At 41.4% G+C, this 20,452-nt stretch overlaps 1 protein-coding gene across 1 annotated transcript in view; it reads left to right on the top strand.

The window, feature by feature from the left end:
- SORCS1 (sortilin related VPS10 domain containing receptor 1) overlaps window positions 1-20,452 on the top strand; it is a 529,669-nt gene that overhangs the window by 333,461 nt on the left and 175,756 nt on the right. The window contains 1 exon segment of the mRNA XM_013983712.2: window positions 5,955-6,113. Coding sequence (XP_013839166.2) covers window positions 5,955-6,113 — 159 coding nt within the window.

Raw genomic sequence — 20,452 nt, 5'->3', positions numbered from 1 at the left:
TGGAAAACAAGTGTGTGGTTCAGGAGGCCCAAGCTCAGCCCTGCAGATCAGTTCACCTCATGCATATAGGGAATAGCGTCTCACAGGGATATGGTGTTAATTAGTTCGAAATTCTCTAGGTTATTTCAAGGGAGAGGGTTGTGTTCAGTAGTCCCAAGAGAAATCAGAAGCTGTCTTCCATAAACTTTCTTTCTTGAATTGTATTCCAGGGAGTATAAGCCATACGTTGTCATTCCTGGTGAACCTTGCTCTTCTGTGTACCCTACAAGGTTTGGCAGAGAAAGAGTACTGAATGAATTATCATCCTTGTTCCATAACAAGTAATGGGTCAGGTCTTCTGACAAGGCTATGTAGAGAAGTGTGAAGGACTGAAATTGCTTGATATACTTTTAAAAACTCTATTTTCCCCTGGAAAATTCAGACTTTGAGCCCTCATTAAAAAAAAAATAGTTTAGAGGAGTTTTCCCTGTGGTCAGTAGGTTACTAATCTGGCTTGTCTCTGGCATGTCTCCTAGACTGGGCACAGTGGGTTAAGGATCTGGCTTTTCCACAGGCTGTGACATAGGATTTGATTCCTGGCCCAGGAACTTACGCATGCTGTGAGTAAGGATAAAAAACAAACAAACAAACAAAAAAAAACTAGAGAATACAATGCAAAAATTTCCCTACAATTTCACGGAATCAGTTTTCAGGCCACAAGGTGATAGTCTATTGCTCAAACATTCTCTTGGTCTCCCTGGTACCAAATGACCGTACTTTGTGCTAATGAACATGGGGGATGTGTTAAGTGAACCTCATTGAGTTCGGAGGAGGGGGTGAGTGGTTCATCTTTCTATAGACTCTCTCCTGTCATTGTTTACCTGATGGAGTCTTTTCCTTTTTAATCATCTTCCCCTCCTTTTCTCACTGTTATGTGTACTTGAGTGATTTCCTTTCCATGGGTCATTCTTGGGTGCCATGTAACTTTCCCTAACACTGTCCTCCAAACAGTTGCTGATTGATAAGCACTTACTGCTTTCACCATCATCTATCTCATCTGGGAAGGATAAACACTCAGCTAACACTGGGAACAGGCAGCTTTTCCATCCACACTGGTCAGCCAGTTATTTACTTGCTCTGATTACATTTTGCCCAGATTGTTTTTTATTTTGGAGCCAGAGGTTTGCAAGTAGCCTCTTATACTCTTTATAGATAGATTTTTCTTTGAATAAAGTGGCTAGACAAATGGCTGCTATTGCTATTGTTACTTGTCACTGTCATTATCATTGTGAAAATTATTATGCACCTGTGATATGGGTATCTGGATCTGCATTGAGCCTTGAGCAAAGCAAGAGAAAGGTATCCTCAACACTTGAGCTCTTCTTGATTCCAGTGTGTGAATGACAAGGAATAGACAAATGAGCAAGCAAACAATGAACAACACACAAAATAAATACCCTTTGCTTTAGGAGTAGAGAAATTGGAGGAAAAGGTATATGCTTCAAGGTGGTGAAGCTGACTTGTATAACTCTACCCTGTCTAAACAGGAATTCCAAGAACAACACAATTAGGAAAAGAATCTGGAAAATTAAACATTAAGGACATTCCTTTAGGAGAAATGTCCTGAGTTGACAGGTGGAAAGATCAGAAATCTGCCATGCAGCCTTTTGTAGAATTACATCATGTAGCCACATGTTGAATCTGGAGCCAAAGAGAGCAGAGACGCATTTAATTTTTGATGACACCGAGCTTTCAGAAGGACTAATACCAAAAAAAGGGAGATGTATTTGAAATCTATAAATTCCATTTCATGTTCATTTGTCACCTTTAGGAAAAGGAACTAGGGTTTTGTCCTTCTCTCCAGGTGGGTGATGAATGATTGCTTGGAGTCAGGTGGTGGGAACTAGTGTCGCTGTTATTGACTTTCTATGGAAAACAATTCATCTGTAGATGCGGTCATTGCAGGATTTGCACACCCTGCAAGGCATAAGTAAGCAAGTTGTGATCTCATGGGCTGACCTGAACAGAGAATAGTTACTTTCCTATTAAAGACAGACTCTTCTCATTGTCTTTACCCTCCTTACTTCCAAGCAGAACAGCAGGGATTTAAGAGGACTCAATTCCCAAAGTCACAGGGATCCATGAACTGCATTTAACAGAAGGCAGGGGCAGGAAGGACTCATTCATTTGTTCATTTATGAAGACATAGGGACTTACTATGGACAGAACTTTATGCTAGGCAGATAAGCTCTCTTTTTAGAGAGCTCACTTCAGGAATCCTGCAAAGTTTGGAGTCATGTCTTTCATCAAGGCTTTTTAGAGTTCTGTCATTCAGATCATATTCCAGGATGCAGAGGATTAAATACAGCAAATCACTATTTATTCAAAGTCACATGAACAGCCGAAAGAAGGTAGAAAGCCAGTGGAAACCAGCAAAACAGGGATCACTGAATATATTTAAAGAATGTAATTTATTATTTTTTGAGTATTTGAAGTTACTGTTTTGACAGTATTTCCTAGTAGAATACCTCCTTGAGAAAATAGGACTTTAAAGATTGGGTCACACTTAATATTTACATTATATCTTTTTTCTCGAATGGGTTAAACAGTTTCTATTTACATCTTAAATTCTCTGCTTACTAACATATTTGCCTTTGATAATCTATAAAATGGCAGAACAAACATTAACCCATTTGAAATACAATTACTAAAGAATTTACATTTAGTAAATTAAAGACTGAAATAGAGATTCTACTAATTCAGTTAATAATAGTTCATTAAGTATTACTGTGGTTCAACCACTGTACCAATTGCAACTTAATTGTTGAAGGTTGTGATTAAGTAATTGAAATACATTGTATGCAGAAGTGTATATTAATGTGTGTGTGTGCATTTGTGTGTTTAAGGTTCAGGTGGAAAAGGATATAGACCATGATATTAAATGGAAAAAAAAGGATTAAAAGCTCAATCCATGGTATTTATGTAACTGTGGATAAAGGAGTAGAAGGGAGCACAAACATGCTTTAACTTGTTGAAAGGATAGGGTCATAAGCAGTTTATTTCTCTTTTATTCTGAATTCTGCTGGCAGTTTTGCAAGATTGTTTTTGCAGTTAAAAAATGGCTAAACAAAAATGAATCCAGACTGACTGGTTTATTTTGAGTGGGTTAGAGCAGAGATCTGAGAGAAGAACCACTGGAAGGTTTGTGTAGTACTGATATATGTATGAATCTTACAGGGGGAGTTTCCAGAGACCTAGCCCTGAAATAATCTAAATGCTTTTTCCATAAACAGATTAGATAAATCAGGGTAAGGCAGAATCACATTGTTTATAGGGGTTAGGTTGTAAATTCAAAAGGGATTGATAAGTAATGCCAGACATCGTCCATAATTTCTAAAATGTCAAATCCGTAAATAGAAGGTTTTAGGTGAAGGCTGCGTAGAGGTGGTGAGACTTTGGTCCACGTATTTTTAGAATCCAGAAGAAAAAGCGAGGAAGCTAGGAGTTCTATTTATTCAATATTCAAATCTCCATATGTTTGAAAATATTTGCATTATTCTTCCTCCTCCATCCAGTAGTACTTTGGATGTAAAATATCTCCTACAGTCTCCTTTAGAGCATAAAGGAGTATCAGAAATACTTTAAATAATGAGAAATAAAAATCAACTTGATTTGAGGATATTCTGTGGGCCCAGGGTTTTTATTTTGATGAAGCAATCTGCTAGGAGAAGCAGGTGATGAGACCCACACTTGTGGGAAAAGAGTAAAACATATTCTGGTTTATAGGGAAATGGAAAATCAGAGAGGAACTGGAAATCACTGTGCCTGAGACAGTAGATGCTCCATAAAATTGAGCCTCTTCATATTATCATGGAAATTACTTTTGGCAATAGTGCAAAAAGGTTGTTATGTATTATTGTTAATTGTGATTGGAGACACAAAGCAATATGATCATTTGATGACTTATTTGTTATTTGGAAAATGACAGCTTTTATGTGCCAGTAAATATGAAATCACTTGGAAATATCCTTGTGAATTTAGGAGCCATCTGATTGTCCTTGCTTAATGCATACAATGGACTTTAACGAAGCCACACAAGTTTGTATTAGCAGATTACCTGATGGTTCTGTGTCAGCCATCCAAGGAGCGAACACTGACTGCTTGGTGCTTGCAAGACAGAGAAACCTATAACTTTGTTAGAATTTATGGCTGATGGACAATGGCTTCACTGGAACATTGCGATGAGAGGCAATTAGTCTGCAATTTTGTGTGTGCTCTCCATCTTGTTTGGGGTGGGGCTGACAGCCACAGTGTTTTCTGCTCGCTCCACCACCTCCCTTTCTCCTCTTCAAGAAGGGAAGGTTGCAAGAACAGCCAGGAACCTTAAATTCATCCTGGATAACACAAACACAGTTCAGGATGAGCGTGTCTGGTGTGTGATCCTCATGTGCCATTTACAGAGATAGGACACCACTTTGGAAGATGATGCTAACTATCTTGAGGTTTTTCTATGATTGCCTCCAAATGCTTGAGAAATCCCTGTGTGTTTGCCTAGCACCCTGCTCTTTTCTGACATTGCTGTAGTTTTTTTTTTTTTTTTTTTTTCTTCTTTTTTTCCCCGCACTCTCTCTCTGGGAACTGCCACATCCTTGGCTGGTAATCTTTAAAGCCTGGGCTGCAATGATTTCTCTTCATACAGCCACACGTTAAACACATCTTTCATGCTTCTCTGAACCAAACTCAGAAAGTGCCAATTAATCAGTAGATGGGGAAGAAGTCAATGGGTAGCATTAAGGCCACCTGTCTGGAGGCATTAGGTGTGCACTTTGCCTGTGTGAAAGGCAACCTGCAGAGACTTGGTAATGAAGTGCTTTCTCACACATTCCTAGAGGCCTAAAATGAGAGAATCAAAAGCAATTTTCCAGGCTGCTCCTCTGTCTCGCTGCTCTTGTGGACTGTTCACACTGCTCTGGCCAAGATTAACCATCCCAGCAAGAGATCACCAAGCCTCTGGAGCAGTGAGTTCTTACACGGGTATAGCATACTTCTCTTGTCACTAGGCTAAAGATGGAGAGGGGCCTCCAACCCCTCTTTCAAGGAACTTCCATTCTTTCACATCTGCTCACACTGTCCTGGGCATCTTTCTAGATCCATGTGACTGCTCTGAAAAACTCTTTCTATTCATTCCTTTAATGAATTCCTTGAATTCATTCATTTGACAAATACTTGTTGAGTATATAATATACACTGGCCTTCATTCTAGCTGTTGGAAATACACCTGTGGAGGAGAAAAATAGAGAAATGTCAAAGACCACCTTTCTCATGGAGTTTATGTTCTAGAGAGAGAATATAGACAGTGAATAAAATAAGTAAGTAAACTATGTAGTAGGTGAGCAGGTGGTAGAGGAGTCGTTTTTCAGTGCGCCAGGGAAGGCTTCTCAACACCCAGCCTTTGACTCTAGACTCAGAAAATCAGGCTGAAGGCAGGATGACATGGATACGGTTGATGTGAACAAGAGGGTTTGTGGCAGGAGAGAAAAACTGATCAACTCCATCTTCTGTCTGTTTCCTTCCCCTTCTCACCATAACAAGTCTGGTTCTTTCATTCCCCTCAAATAGAGACTAGACAAGGCCCTCTTGGAAGGAGGGTTGAGGTTAGGGGAACAGTGGGAAGTATTTCCAATTAAGGGAATTACTTTGGAAAAGAAACAAGGATCCCTAGAGAAGGGAAGAAATTGCACGTCTTTATTACCTCTGCCTGTCCTGGCTCCTTCCTTTCTTGGTATAAACAGTTTCATGGCTTTGGTCCAAGGTAGGAGAGCAAACCTGACAGAGCGAAGGTCCTTGTTTGGATGAGTGTTCTTTGACCCCTCATTTCCCCTCCCTTGTCAAAAACTTAGGTCATTTGTAAGCTTTATAAATTTGCAAACTTAACTTTTCTGTTGTTTTCTTTCCCAAACAATTCTCTGCCACAGATTATGTTGCTCACAGACCCGGAGATTGAGAGCAGTTTACTCATCAGCTCAGACGAAGGGGCCACCTATCAAAAGTACCGGCTGAACTTTTACATCCAGAGTTTACTTTTCCACCCCAAGCAAGAGGACTGGATTCTGGCGTACAGCCAGGACCAAAAGGTGAGCAGGATTACTTTGTTTGAGAGAGTGGTGCATAGCTGTCCTGAGAAAGACAGCCTCTTAGTCATCTCTGCCTTTCTTCTCTGTAGTCGAGTTTGTCCTATGCAGTAGCCTGAGCTCTGTGCCAGCAGGGTGAGGGGCAGTAGTGTGGTCTCAGGCTGCTTGCTTGAGCTATGTAAATATCCAAAACAACAGACAAAGGGAAAGCTAGACCCTGGAGTGGCAGTTCTCATTCTGAAAGTTTCAGGCCATCAAGACACCCTGATGGCATTTAAGACAGTGTTTTGGGGATAAAGGAGCCATAGGTTTCTTAGATCCTTTAAGGGAAGGATGACCCTGTAAAGGTTAAGAGCATTAACCAGTGATTTGTTAAAATAGCAAGAGAAATGGCCAGAGGAGCAATACTAATGTACATAGATAACATTATTCAGAATCTTGTAATCTCAGCACTTTTCTTCACTTGTTAGCTGGGTGCTGAAGGATTGGTCTACTTTTAACAAAAACATTGAATGAGGTTATGCTAGTGTGTGTGTGTGTGTGTGTGTGTGTGTGTGTGTGTGTATGACATATGTATATATTTTATGGGATACATGCTATCAAATACATTCTATACTCTTCTACCATAGCTCCACTACAAAATACATAGAGCTCCTGCTTTTAAAGAACTTACAGTTTCAGGTAGAATCTAAGTCTAGAAACAGCAAAAGCAATCTAATTATAATTAGAAGAAATAAAATATACCTAGGCAAATGTGGGAGGGACTCTGGCCATAAAAGCCAAAAGGAAAATAGGTAAAATATTGGAATGCTCTTTGTGAAATGCGTGGTTCAGTGAGGTCATTATGAGAATTCTCTTTGGAGGAATTTTGTTAGAAATTCCATATATTTGACTTACCTGAGGGAGGAGGGTATTCTAGGGTTTTATCTATCTGGGCTGGCATGGATGTGCGGGGGTTCTTCCTGAAGGGAGGGGAAGGGTAGAAGCAACTTTCCAAGCTCTCTACTGACACGAACATATTTGAGGAAGCAAATTAAAATTCTTAGGATTGGAGTTTTATTCATGCTGCCCTTCCTGCCAAATAAAATGCACATTAGCCTAAAAATAGAAAAGATTTACAATTAAGTATTTTTTTCCTCTTGAGCAGCCTGGCTACCCTTTCAGCAGAATGTACAATTTCATTCCTGGAGTCAAGCCACAGTGCATCTTGTCCAGGATGGTGCAGTTACCAGAGGCAAAACTAAGCGGATCGGGACACAGAGTATTAGTCATTTAATCCACTAGGTTTTTGTATTTTATTTGACAGTTGGTTAATTTTCCCCCTGATGCCAGAGGCACAGTGAAGGCCAGATTTACCTAGCTAAGTGAAAACTATGCATCTTTGCTAGTGTATCAGAGGAGATACCCAAACATATAACCCTTCACGTGCCAGCACTCACACAACAACTCCTGAGCACTGTGGCAGAGTGGCTTGCCCTGCAAGAGTCAGGACATGTGGGCGTGTGGCGGTTACGGCTCCACTCGGCCATGGACAGGAATGTACTTGGTATTGGCTTTCTTTGCCTTAAAATGTGTTTATGTGGATAATTACAATATCAGGTGCACTTCTGATGAGACTGAAAAAAACAAAGAAGCAAATCTTAAGACACAGTGTCTGGTTTATGTGCTCAGTATGGTGCACTGCTGTGTAAAATAACTATATCAAGGAGTATTTAATCCAATAGGGGAAAAAGATAAATACACATGAGTTCATCACTAGTCTAAGAGGAACCAAAAAGGCAGATAGAACCCTCATTCACATATTTTATGGATTATATGAAATTGGCAGCCCAAACTTTAGGAGATGGTGATCTTATAAAATGATTTCTCCTGAACTTTAATGAATATGTCATATTTCTGCTAGGGGGTGGGGTATTTTACACAAGAGGAATGTTATAAACAATACTATAAAACTGTAAAGTTAGAAAACCTGCATTTACAGGATTGTAAATGTGTCTCTTTGCCTGAAACTGAAATCTGGGGAAGTTCATTACACATGTACTCTTGGAACCTAATCTTGTGTTTTGGGGGAATGATTTGACTCTTAGGCAAAATAATGTTTCTTATCCCAGTTAGGGGCCTTTTGTACATTTTGGCCAATGGAATTGTGTGTTCAGAGCTATAGATTACAAAGATTTATCTGATAGCAACGTTAGGATGAACTGTGGAAATGAGGCCAAAACCAAGAAGACCAGTTATGGTGAGATCACTGTAGTTCTGGTCTGGAGCAAAAATTGTCTTTTGTGACCACTGACCAAATGATTTCTTTCATTTTAGAGGTAGATATCTTCACAATCTTTGCTCTCTGTGTCACTAACAAAACTAAAATCGGAGGCATTAACAGATTTTCCCAAGGGGGAAAACCACTCATTGGTATCACATGTCTAAGGTGACCAAAACCTTATATGAGATCTAGTAGAGTTCTCTACTAAATTGATGGTGATACCTGGAGATTAGCCAAGGGACAGAAGTCAGCCTTTTTACTCAGTTCTCTGTTTCTCCAGAAAAGGATGAAGGAAAAATTATCCCAGGGAGGTGGGGTGGGGATTGAGGATAATCTGCAAATATGAGTAGGGGTTGGAGAAAGGTTCCATGTGTCAGGCTTGAACCACAGAATGGAGAGTGGGGCCATAGCGGGGAGGAAGTGGGCTGCGGGCATCAGAGGAGCCATTAGCTGGTGGTGTTGGCTGAAAGTCAAGTGGGAAGGGTCTGTGGCCACTCAAGTGGATCAGTGATAAGGAAATAATAGCTGGCAGTCATCTACAAGTCACAGAGCTTTTAACTCTGATGAGATGCAGCTGTGGGTGCCAAGGAGGGCCCGGTGCTGGTGCTGGCAGGCCAGTGACTTTTGGAAATGGGGACATTTATTCTTTCATGTAAGGATTGCTCATCAATATTTCTGTGCTGCTGCTACAGAACTCCCAAGCTAAGCCAGTAGCCTTGGTGCTAGGATTTCACTCTGCCGATGCTGTCTTCCACTAGCCTGCGGTGAACAGAGTTCTCAGGCAGCAAGTGCTATCTGATAGACAGTATCAGGTTGGCCCATATGGCAGCTTCTTCAGAGCTCACCTGGGGGCAGTCCCCTCCTCTCTGTTACCTTGTTTGCCATCCATCTTCTGAGGCATACACTCCCTCCTTTGAGTACACAGCCACCTTTCTTTCCCTCTATTTCCCTGCCATTGCATCGTCTCTCCTTCAGTGAAGGGGACGTTGGGATGGCCCCAAGAATAGAGTCTGGATCTCTGGCTTACAGGAAGGAGCCCATATGGGCTGTGCTGTTCTGCTCCGGCCGTGTTTCATCTTGAGCGTCTGAACTCTCAGTGGAGGCTTTTTGATGTGAGCATTTTGAGGGACTCAAAGAGTTGGATTGAGCAGATTATCCTTTCTTGCCAGAGATAGGCTTTTACTGGCCATCAATTCCATAGGCAGCCAGTGTTTGTTTTTCTTTCTTCCCTCCCTCCTTTCTTTCTTTCTTTCTTTTCTTTCTTTCTTTCTTTCTTTCGTTCGTTCGTTCGTTCGTTCTTTCTTTCTTTCTTTCTTTCTTTCTTTCTTTCTTTCTTTCTTTCTTTCTTTCTTTCTTTTACAGCTTTTAATCAGGGAGAAATGTGTATGGCCAAAGGCCCTTGAAATTCATAAAATCAGGATATTTTGATATTTTAGCCTTTTTTTTTTATTAGAGAAAGACATTTACCTGTGATATTTAATACTTCGGTGGTTGCCAAGAGGTAAAAGTTTGTTGAATAAGCATGTGACTCTCCAGCCACCACTTGAATGACCAAAGAGAAAAGCTTTGGAACCTCTTCCCCTTTAAAGCCCTAAAAGAAGTAGCCTGACTCCTTTTTTTTTTTTTTTTTTTAAAGGTTGCACCCACGGCATATGGAAGTTCACAGGCTGGGGGTCGGTTGAAATGGAGCTGCAGCTGCTGACCTGCACCACACCCACAGCAATGCCAGATCCTTAACCCAGTAACGGGAAGTCCCCTGACTTCTTATGAAGCCCTGTCGGGGGACTTCCTTGGTATAGGTACAGGTGATAGACTCCTTGGCCTCTGAAGGGTCTTGTGAAGATGTGACTTTGAAAAGCCCCAGAATTTCCGGAAAAATAAGCATTGTAGACATTATGCAAAGTCCATGTCAATTGGGCAGAGGGCTGCCTATCACATACAGTCACACCTTTTAAACTTCTCACAAAACAGCAGTGAATCACTGTGGATGCCATGAAGAATTGCACGGTATTTAATATGGGGACACAAACAGATCACTTTCCTTTATTTCCTTATTTGTTATTTCTGTAATTAAGCAGTAGACAAACCGAACATTCTCCTCGTTCCTTTGTTTCTTGGCATTTGGAAACTGTGCAGCCAGGAGAACAGAGAGAGAACACGTCTTTTCCTTCCTTGTCTTTTCCCCCACTTTGTTGCCTCAGCACAGGAAACCACCCAAGGAAGGCTTAGCAGCAGGCTGAGTCTGCCAGATTACATCTTTATTTTAATTTGGCAATAAACTAGTGTACAAACTGTGCTATAAAACATTGCCTCCAACGGCATCTCTCAGTCTGTCTTAAACACCTCACTAAACATGTTGTGTTGGGAAACATTTGAAATGAGAGAAAACAAAACACAGATGTGACTGCAAGAAAAAAAAAAAAAAGAAAAGCATAAGAATAGGCATATACCTCAGTTCTGCCAACCATCGGGGGGTGCTGGGCTTGTGGCCTCTCTGTGGGGTTGCACCAGAGCAGACGGTACAGGGGAGAGTCTGCAGTGTTGTGATGCCCCGTGAATGCTCTCAAGACTCAGATGGCCCAGGAGTTTGGGAGGAGAGGCCCCCTTGCTCTAGAAAAGCCTTTCTCAGATAGCTCTGCAGATGCACCTGCTGCCTCTGCCCCTGACCTTGAGCAGGAGGCACCACTTTTCTCCATCCTTTCCAGTGTGCTTCTTCCCCTACCCTGCGGATACCCAAGTCCTTCTGGGCCATGAACTCAGTTCCTACAAAAACAAGCAAGCATGTATGTAGCGGAATAGAGTGGCTGGGTCTCTGAGCTGTGGGAGACTGGAGAGCAGGTGTTCATTAAGGAAGGTGAGGTGGGGAGGGGTGGGCTGGAGGAGGTCTCCAGCCTGCTGTTCTTGCCACCAAGGATGGCTCCTCCAGTGTCACCAGACTCTCAGAATGTCTCTAGATAAGTAATGATGCTTTGTTTGAAATATGCTATTTTCCTATGAAGTGTTTATACTAGTTCAAAATTTTAAAACAGAAAGCTGTGCAGGACAAGTCAGCCTCACCTGCTACTTTGTATGAGGCCCCAAGTAATTTTTTTTCTTATTTCTCTGTCTTTCCCATCATCTTTGTTTTTCTCCTGATCATGGATCTCCCTGCCAGTTTTTTATTTCAGGAGACATTCAATTGTTTTGTGAATTTTAAACATGCACCCAAATGAGTGATCAGTTCTATGGAAGGAGGACAAAAGCCTTAGGACAGCTCACCCTTCATTTTGTATCAGTGCTAGAATATTCATGAGTTTATATTGCCTCACTTATTCCAGGGTTCTATGAGTCAGCAGTCAAGTAATATCATGTGGGGGCTTGTACCATCTCTGCTCTCATCTATATTCCAAAGTGTCACTGTTAATGAAAAAAATCCTAAGGCTCACACAGTGGCCACACCTTCAATATTTTGGAAAATGTGTGTAAGACACACATTACAACCAAAAACACGGCTTTAAAGGAGAATGTGTTTTGATAAGGAGATCCTTTCACAAAGAACTGAAGCCCTAACTATTAACAGCAGTATTCTCTGTATAAACAAGGGCTGAGTTTGAGTTAAATTCAAATATTTATAGGAAAGGAAAACTATACTGCCAGTGCGCTTGAGAGCATACAACAAAATTTTAGTAACTTCCCTGAAAATACATATTTTTAAATTAAAAAATAATTTTGTTTTCTCCCGCCTTTCTTTCTACCAGTGTTGCAATTTTATTTAAACAGTTTCATATCCATTTATTAAAAACAAAAAAGACACATTTATTTCTTTTTCATCTTTCCTATTTTTCTTGACTGGGCCCTAAGAGAGGGCTATTGCTTTTCAGGGTTGCTTCGAAAGCCAGGAATTCCCTGAGAAATGATGACTATTGGATAAAAGAAGAGCATTTTCCAGAACTTGTTCCAATTGGTTTCTCACCAACAATGGACAACACAGAAAGTGGGGTAGGAACATCAGTTCTTTACTCTGCCAGGCCCTGCAAAGAGCCATGTGACATTCTGCAGGTCACTTAACTTTTAAAGTTTCTCCAACTCTGAAGTGGAAGTAGTCACAGTACCTGGCTCACAGGAGTGTTTGAGGATGCTGTGATATAGTACATAAAATACTCAACATAGAGCCTGGCATGTAGCTGGCATCATCACATGGATGCTCGCCAGTGTTTTATTCAAAGACCTGAGAGAGAGACACCTGGTGTGGTTTAACTGAATTTAGACACAAGGCTGCTTTAACAATAATGCAGGGTCTTTCAGGTACCTGAAGTCATAGATGCTTTTGTCCATGTTGATATTCTCTTAGTCAATCACTAAAAGGTACCACTGAACCAGAATGAATGGAGCAAGCGAGAACCAATTTATGGTACTCAGAAAATATTATTGATTATAATAAAAGTAAGCCATTAAATATTAAAGTATTTGGCTTCACAGTAACTCTGTTTTTGTATAGACCTACCACTCCCTTCGTGTCAAAAGGGTAAGATTGAAATAAAAGACAAATGGATCTTTCAAATTCAACCCCTGGGGATATTCAAATGATTTCTATACAAGCACAAACACTTAGGAAACTGATATCTACCCAGTGCCATCATGTTTCCCAAGGCACTGCATTAGTGAAAAGGCACTCTGTGATTTATAAGAAATATGTGAAACATTATATACCGTGCTGGTTTGGCAAGCTTTCCATGTGCTGAAATTTCCCAATGTCACAGCTGATTTCTAATCTCATGAATATGTAAATAATTTAAGTATCCAAGTACAAAAATGGCAATTAGAGTGGAAACCAGGGAGCTTGCTAAATGTCACCCCCAGTGCTTGTTTATAAAACAAATTCTCAAGCTGAAATGCCATCATATGCAAACAAGGAAGGTCTCTGTTCACCTTAGATAACTTGTTTAACCAGGTTGTATCATTATTTTGTGATTGCTACCTGAAACAGCTGGATCTACCTGTTCCCAACTTGGAATGAAAGGGGGTGTAAGAATAAGAAGAAACAGAAGTGAAATAAGGAGAAACAAAGAAATGATTGGAATGAAAGTTTGGCAAGAGACAGTTGTGCTACTTGGTAGCTATTTGGACTTTGAAATAAATTATATTTTTACTTGTGCAATTTTTTTAATCCAGCTCTTTTGATCCATTCTACCCACCAACACTTGTCTAGAATGGATTAAGCTGCCTCCTAATCCAGGCATTGGTCTGGGAAAGTTTGAAGAACATTTGATGCCCTAGGAGGGCCTGGATCTCTTTCTTCAGTGAGCTCCAGGGATATCCAGAAAAGACCTGTCTCTAAGGATGGCCCTTTAGAAATCTAGTAGTGCTGAAATGTTCCTGTATTCTTCCTTGTCAAGAGTGGTTGTAACCAAAAGTCTTGCCAAGGAGGGGAGTGGTTTAGGGAGGAGGAAGACTTGGGCTTGTACATGGACATATGTTATGAATGTCTTCTTTGTCAATCACTAAAAGGTACCATTGAACCAGAATGAATGGAGCAGGCAAGAACCAATTTATGGCACTCTGAAAACATTGTTGACTCTGTGGGTTTCATATTAGGGAGTTCCTGTTATGACTCAGCTGGTTAAGAACCCAAGATCATGTTCGTGAGGATGTAGGTTCTATCCCTGGCCTTGCTCCATAGGTTAAAGACCCGACATTGCCACAAGCTGCAGTGTAGGTTAAAGATGCAGCTTGGATCTGGTGTTGCTGTGGCTTTGACATAGGCTGCAGCTCTGATTTGACCCCCAACCCTCGGAACTTCCATATGCTGCTGGTGTGGCCATAAGAAGAAAAAAATTTTTTTCCTTTAGGTGTTATCTGGTCCTACTTCCTCCTTTCAGTATAATAGGCTATTGTAAGTACACATTACAAATGGGAAGCACATTCAGGATTCTAAGAGATCTATACGCCTGGCCAGGATATCATAGCTGGCAAGAGGAAACCAGAAGTAAGTGACCTCCTAGAATGACCAGGTCCCTTTACTGAGCTGTACTCTTAATATAAAATATTATCAGATGAAAGTAACAAACTCAGGTCTCCAAGGCTCTCACTCACCTGTCTTGCTTAGTTCCATTGCCTGCCTGGCTGCTCTAACTGCAGACATGATGAGAAAATGCCCCAGGACAAGAAGACTTGTGGTGCAAAGCCAAACAGCCTCAGCTACTCCAGGAAAGGCGCTGTTAAGCAGTATTCATCTCCAGGACATGAATGCACTGTCCAGGGTCCTTCCTGGGTTCCTGAAAGTCTGGAAGAAGAAAGCAATCACAACTGCTTCTCCTTAAGATCCTCCCTTTCCCAGGGGCTGTGGACAGCTAAGGCTGGAGACAGTAATCAGCGGAAAAAGGAGAGAATGAGAACTAGTATTGACCCTTTACTCCGCAGCAAGTATTCTGCCAAGCTTTTCACATTGATTATGCAATTTTATTCTTATAGTAAAGATTAGATATGTTATTATGCCTACTTAGCATTTGGGGATTCTCATGGTCTAAGAAGTCAAGAAAATTCCCTAGGGGTCTAACCCACTGTGACTTTCTTCTCACTCCATCCTTGCTGAACCACATTTACCTTCCTAGAAAAGCCACTGTGATAATTTTTTCTTTCCTTTAATTACCATCTTTTTCCTATTTTTATTTAACCATCTTCTCCCTGTCCAACCTACCATGAGACGTATTCCCTATGACAGATGCAGTAGTACCCATTTCAAGAGCTGAGTTTCACAGCAGAGAGCGAGTTGTTTGAAGATCACACAGCAGAGAAAGGGAGAGGAAGGGACCTACACGCAAGAGGGGATTTGGCCCTGACTTCCAGGCAGCTGGCAGCCCCTCGTGATTCATCAGACTGGCTTGTAACACAACACTGTGACCCTTGCACATCTCCACCAACCTTGCACCCGCTCCAGTCCAGGGGTCTGTTTGTAAAATCTCCCTCTGCCCAGGCAGAATGTCTGGAGCTTTCAAAAGTGACCGTGTCTGTAAATTGGTGCAGCTACTATGGAAAACAGTATGGAGATTCCTTAAAAAACTAAACCTGGAGCTATTGTGTGATCCAGGAATCACATTTCTGGGCATATATCTGGAAAATATGAAAACTCTAATTGAAAAAAAATGTGTGAACCCCTGTGTTCATAGCAGCACTATTTACTGTAGCCAAGACATGGACGCAACATAAATGTCCATCAGTAGATGAATGGATAAAGATGTGGTGTATATACACACACATACACACACACACACACACAGAGAGAGAGAGAGAGAGAGAGAAGCACAATAGAATACTATTCAGTCATAAAAAATGAAATAATGCCATTTGTAGCAACATAAATGGACCTCAAGATTATCATACTCAGTGAACTGAGTCAGAGAAAGGCAAATACTCTGTGACATAATTTATTTGTGGAAATGAAAAAAATAATACAAAGTAACTTGTTTACAGAGCAGAAACAGACTCACAGACATAGAAAACAAACTTATGGTTACCAAAGGGGAAAGCAAAGGGAGGGATCAATTAGGAATATGGGATTAACAGAAACACACTACTGCATATAAAGAAACAACAAGGACTTACTGTATAGCACAGGGAAGTATATTCAGTATCTTGTATTGAATATATTCAATATCTTATAATAACCTATAATGGAAAAAAATATGTATCTTTTTTTTTTATTATCACTTCCCTGTGTACCTGAGACTAATACAGCAGTGTAAATCAACTATACTTAAGTTAAAAAAAAAAGTGACCCTCTTGTACTCTACTTCTGGTCAGATGCTTTTCTTTTTTAAATTTTTTGGGGATTATATTATTATTATTATCATCATCATCATCATTGTTATTTCCTTTCCTCCTTCCCACAGCCAGGGGCCCTGATTCATCTGGACACCCATCTCTTCCCTCTCCTTTTTCAGTTACCTTCTAACTGATTGTTCTTTCTCCCCCGTTCCATCTTCACACGGCTAATGGATCCATCTTACAGAGGCACAGTTCCAATTATGTTCCAAGTGACAATTTTCTCCTCCTGCTTATTTTTGTCTTTCAGAACTGCTGAGCGTCATCATCTATGCATTTAAATAATGGCATGATTACATGGTTATTGAAGGCTACTTACTTTTTTTTTTTCATCAGTGTCGAGATATTGAGGGATTTGTGATATAGATCCCTATCTTAGTTTCTCATTATTTTGTTTACCTTACACTTATTTCCACATCTCTATTATAGAAATCTGAAAGCTAAGATTCCATTTAAAAATGTTCCTAAATACCTCCAAACCTGGGTGCACAGGAAGTGTCCATAAATTGAACTGGCCCACAGTCACGTATTGACCCTTCCATCCCAGCCAGCCCCAGTTACATATGTTTGATCCCCCAAGCCTGCCTCCAAGTGCCAAACACAACTGTGGGGTGTGTGACAGACTTCAGTGACAGCAAGGGAATGACCAGTGACAGATTTGATAAATCCAGCTTCGGGAGAGATTGATGGAGCCGGTAACATGTCATCATTCCTGCTCACTCTTTATCAGCCAAGCCTGAATGCTCAGCCTTGGTGCCCTTGTCTTTTGACCTTGTCTTTTGGGCCAGTCTACAGGAGCTTCCCACAAGTTACGGTTCAGTGGCATCCATCAACCTCCTCCCAGGCTCTGTTTACAGCCTCTGCTCCCACTTGACTTTTTGTTATGCATTCCCACCAAACCAGGTCTCTTGCAGTTGACAAAAGAAGAACAAAGATACCACTCTCATCTTTGCAGCTCTGTTTATTTGCTCAGACTGACCCACATGCCCTGGCACTCTTCACATCTTAATATTAAGATGTTTCAACTGTACTTCTAATCCCACCTTGAAAGCTTTGGCAGATTCCCAACTTCTCCTCTTTTATATCAGCCACCATAGCACTGTGGACAAAATATAGGACGTTACTGTACATGGCATATGATGGCATCTGAGAAGCTGGCTTTTCCTTTGAGGAACTTATATCTATTGAGGGTGGGACAGCTGGTCTGGGTTGGTCGTCATAGGTCTCTACCTGCCCCTGTGCCCACCAGCCAAGGAGACGACTCTGTCAGCACTTGATGAAGTTTCAGGTGCCTCATGATGTGTTTTCCTAAGAGTGAGTCCTGACCCTCTGTGCTTTGCAACCAGAGCATTAAGCATATCTCTGCAGACCCTGGAATTTTTGGACTGATTCTCTTACTTTTTTTTTTTTTTCTTCTTAAGGGCTGCACTCATGGCATTTGGAGGCTCCCAGGCTAGGGGTCGAATGGAGCTGCAGCTGCTGGCTTGTGCCATGGCCACAGCAATGTGGGATCTGAGCCACATCTGTGACCTACACCACAGCTCGTGGCAACGCTGGATCCTTAACCCACTGAGGGAGGCCAGGGATCGAACCTGCAACCTCATGGTTACTAGTCAGATTCATCTCTGCTGCATCACGATGGGAACTCCTGATTCTCTTTCTTCCTTATTGAGGCTTGGGGGAAAGAGCTTGATATTTGCAACGCCTCGGGCCTGACATTAGAAATTTATCTGAAGTCCTCAAGGAACCATCTCTTTCTTTTTGAAAAGGATGCAGTAACAGAGTGAGCAGTGGTGAATTAGTGAGGTAGACAGTGCTTTGTACCCAGGCCATTCCCCAAGGCAGCATTAGGATGAAGCAAATCCACCAGCACTGGCAGGGTTTTCTGTCAGCTGTTTCAAGAAGGGCAATTTGCAAGCCTCTACCTCTAAAATGTTAAGGGCACAGAAGCAGAGAGGAGGGACCAGGCAACCTTGAAAAGAGCCAACCACAGGAAGTGTTCCTCCAACACAGAAGCCTCTGCAGGAGCCCATGTGAAGAAGACCCGGGGACCTGCCTCCTGCTGGGCATGGCCCCATGGGGAGCCTTGTAGTGAAAGCATCCAGTCCCATCAACCAAAGATAAACATGCTATATCGCTTCTGCCTTCTACCCAGTTGTGTCCTAGCACTGATTTTCTAGCTGCAAAAGAAAACTCTTAATGTGTACCCAACCATCTAAAGTGAGGGGCTTTGTTGATCTGATTTAGAACTACTGAGAAGACTTTCCAGGGATGGTGATGCTTGCAAGCCTTTGCATCAACAGAGAGAAGTTGAATTTTTCTTCAGAGATAGATGCTGCTCTCCTGAGGATTGAACCAAAATGTAAGAGGATGGAAAATGAAAGTTGAAAACAGCTTCTTTCATACCGCACTTCTTTAAGCTCCTCTTAATCTGGTGTAGATGAGGGATCCTGAGCACAGTCAGTAAATCTCACTCTCGCCCACCCCAAGCTATTTTATTTGTTCCCCTGTGTCTTCCTCCTTATTCTCCCTTGGAGCCTGTGCTCCTCAGCCAACTTGCAGTTCTACAGACCTCCTGAAGATGGCACTGGAGATCATTGTACAATTGGGTAAAAGTTCATAGTCAAACCAACCCATGGAATCCATCCTTTGCAATTACGTATGTCTTTATTTGTACTTTTCTTCTAGCAGACACAGGAAGACAGCAAGAAAACAAGCCAATGTGAGAGATGTCAAAAATAAATAGGATAAAGAAGGACAGGGAATAAGGAAGGAAGGAAAGAAAGAAGGAAAGGAAGGAAGGAACGATACTTTTTAGGGAAGGAACTTGTCAGCACAGGAAGAAGTATTGACAGCCCCAGACTAGTGTAATGACGGAGTGGAGGGCTGGACCCTGAGGCTCTTGTAGATCTGTAGGGTTGATGGGCTGTGGGTTTGTGCTCCTTAAACTGTATTTGCTGAGATGCACACAACTGATCTCGGATAGTTCAGAAGGGTTTTCTACCTTGCATTCTTTGTTAACCAACATCCTTACCCTTCCCTTTATAAAAAGTCTACGTCTTCAATTTTTCCCCAATATTTTGTACCAGTGTTAGCAACACCAAACAAAACTAAGCCCCTCCAAGAATGGCATTTGGGGGTTCATGACAGAGGGTTAGGAGATGAGCATTGCTCTCTTAAAACTAGTTCACGTACTCTCCCTTCCTCCCCTGATCTTTCTCCCTGGCTTTCTCTCAGCTTGGCACTGTTAGAGAAAGCTGCTGCTGCTTTCTCTGATGTGACAGATAGTAATGATAGTTCTCAGTTCTGTGTTCTGACAGTCAAAAGAAGCCTTGGAACTGGAGACAGACAGGGAGGGAAATAAATCTTATTTAGGTGCTGCCAACGCTATGAATTTTATTAGAGGACATTGACTTGTTCTACACAGAAAGCCTTCCACTGGCAGTAGAGACAGTCATTGGGTAAAAAAGACTTTGAAAGCATTCTCTTCTTTGTGGAGGAAAATTTCCTGCCAGACGCTGCAGGTTTAATTAACACTTTTACTTGGAGGGCTGTGAGTTGTTTTCCCCTTTTCTTGGTGTAACATCAGGCTGGACAATTAACTTCTTAGGGAGAAATGTTTGAAGCAGTAGGTGAAATATGCAGAGCCACTCTGTCTAGGGCTGAATATACTAGACCCTGCTTGCAAATCCTTGGGCGTTTCAAATGTATTGATATTTATAAGGTTTTTTTTTGTTATTGTTGGTTTTAAGTATAGGCCTCTAGGTATGGATCCATGGAAGTAAAACATATTCCTCTGCCAAATTACCTTTGTTTATTCTTTGGGGAACCTTAGTGTTATACTAGGTAGATCTATCACTTGGGGATTTGCATGGTGTAAAGTCAATACTTTTTTTTTCTCCCCTTGATCACCTAAAAACTTTGTGATCTCATCCAAGAGGCGAGCAGTGAGCTCAGATATTTTAGAGTAGCTTTAGATAGGAAGGAATTTCTGCCTTGCATATATAAAAGGCTCTCTTGAAAGGCTACTGAGAAAGTTCAAGGTAAGTATGTGGACTCTGGCTTGATAGCATTGCTTATACTGTGGTTCTTTGGAAATGAAGCCACTGGGAAATCCGAGTGTGTAGAAGAAGGTTGACAGAAAAGGTATCCTCTGATTTGGACCTAAAAAGAAGACTGGCCTTGAGGTGGGCAAGTCTTGAAGCTATCTCTGCCAGAGTGGGTAACACCAGGGAAGTCATGGCGGGGGCTTGTGCCCAAGTGTGAAAGGAAAAGTGAG

Source organism: Sus scrofa, chromosome 14 (assembly GCF_000003025.6).
Source record: "Sus scrofa isolate TJ Tabasco breed Duroc chromosome 14, Sscrofa11.1, whole genome shotgun sequence".
NCBI classification, from domain to species: domain Eukaryota; kingdom Metazoa; phylum Chordata; class Mammalia; order Artiodactyla; family Suidae; genus Sus; species Sus scrofa.
The sequence above is the reverse complement of the archived record's forward strand: the minus strand, read 5'-3'. Positions and strand labels throughout refer to the sequence as shown.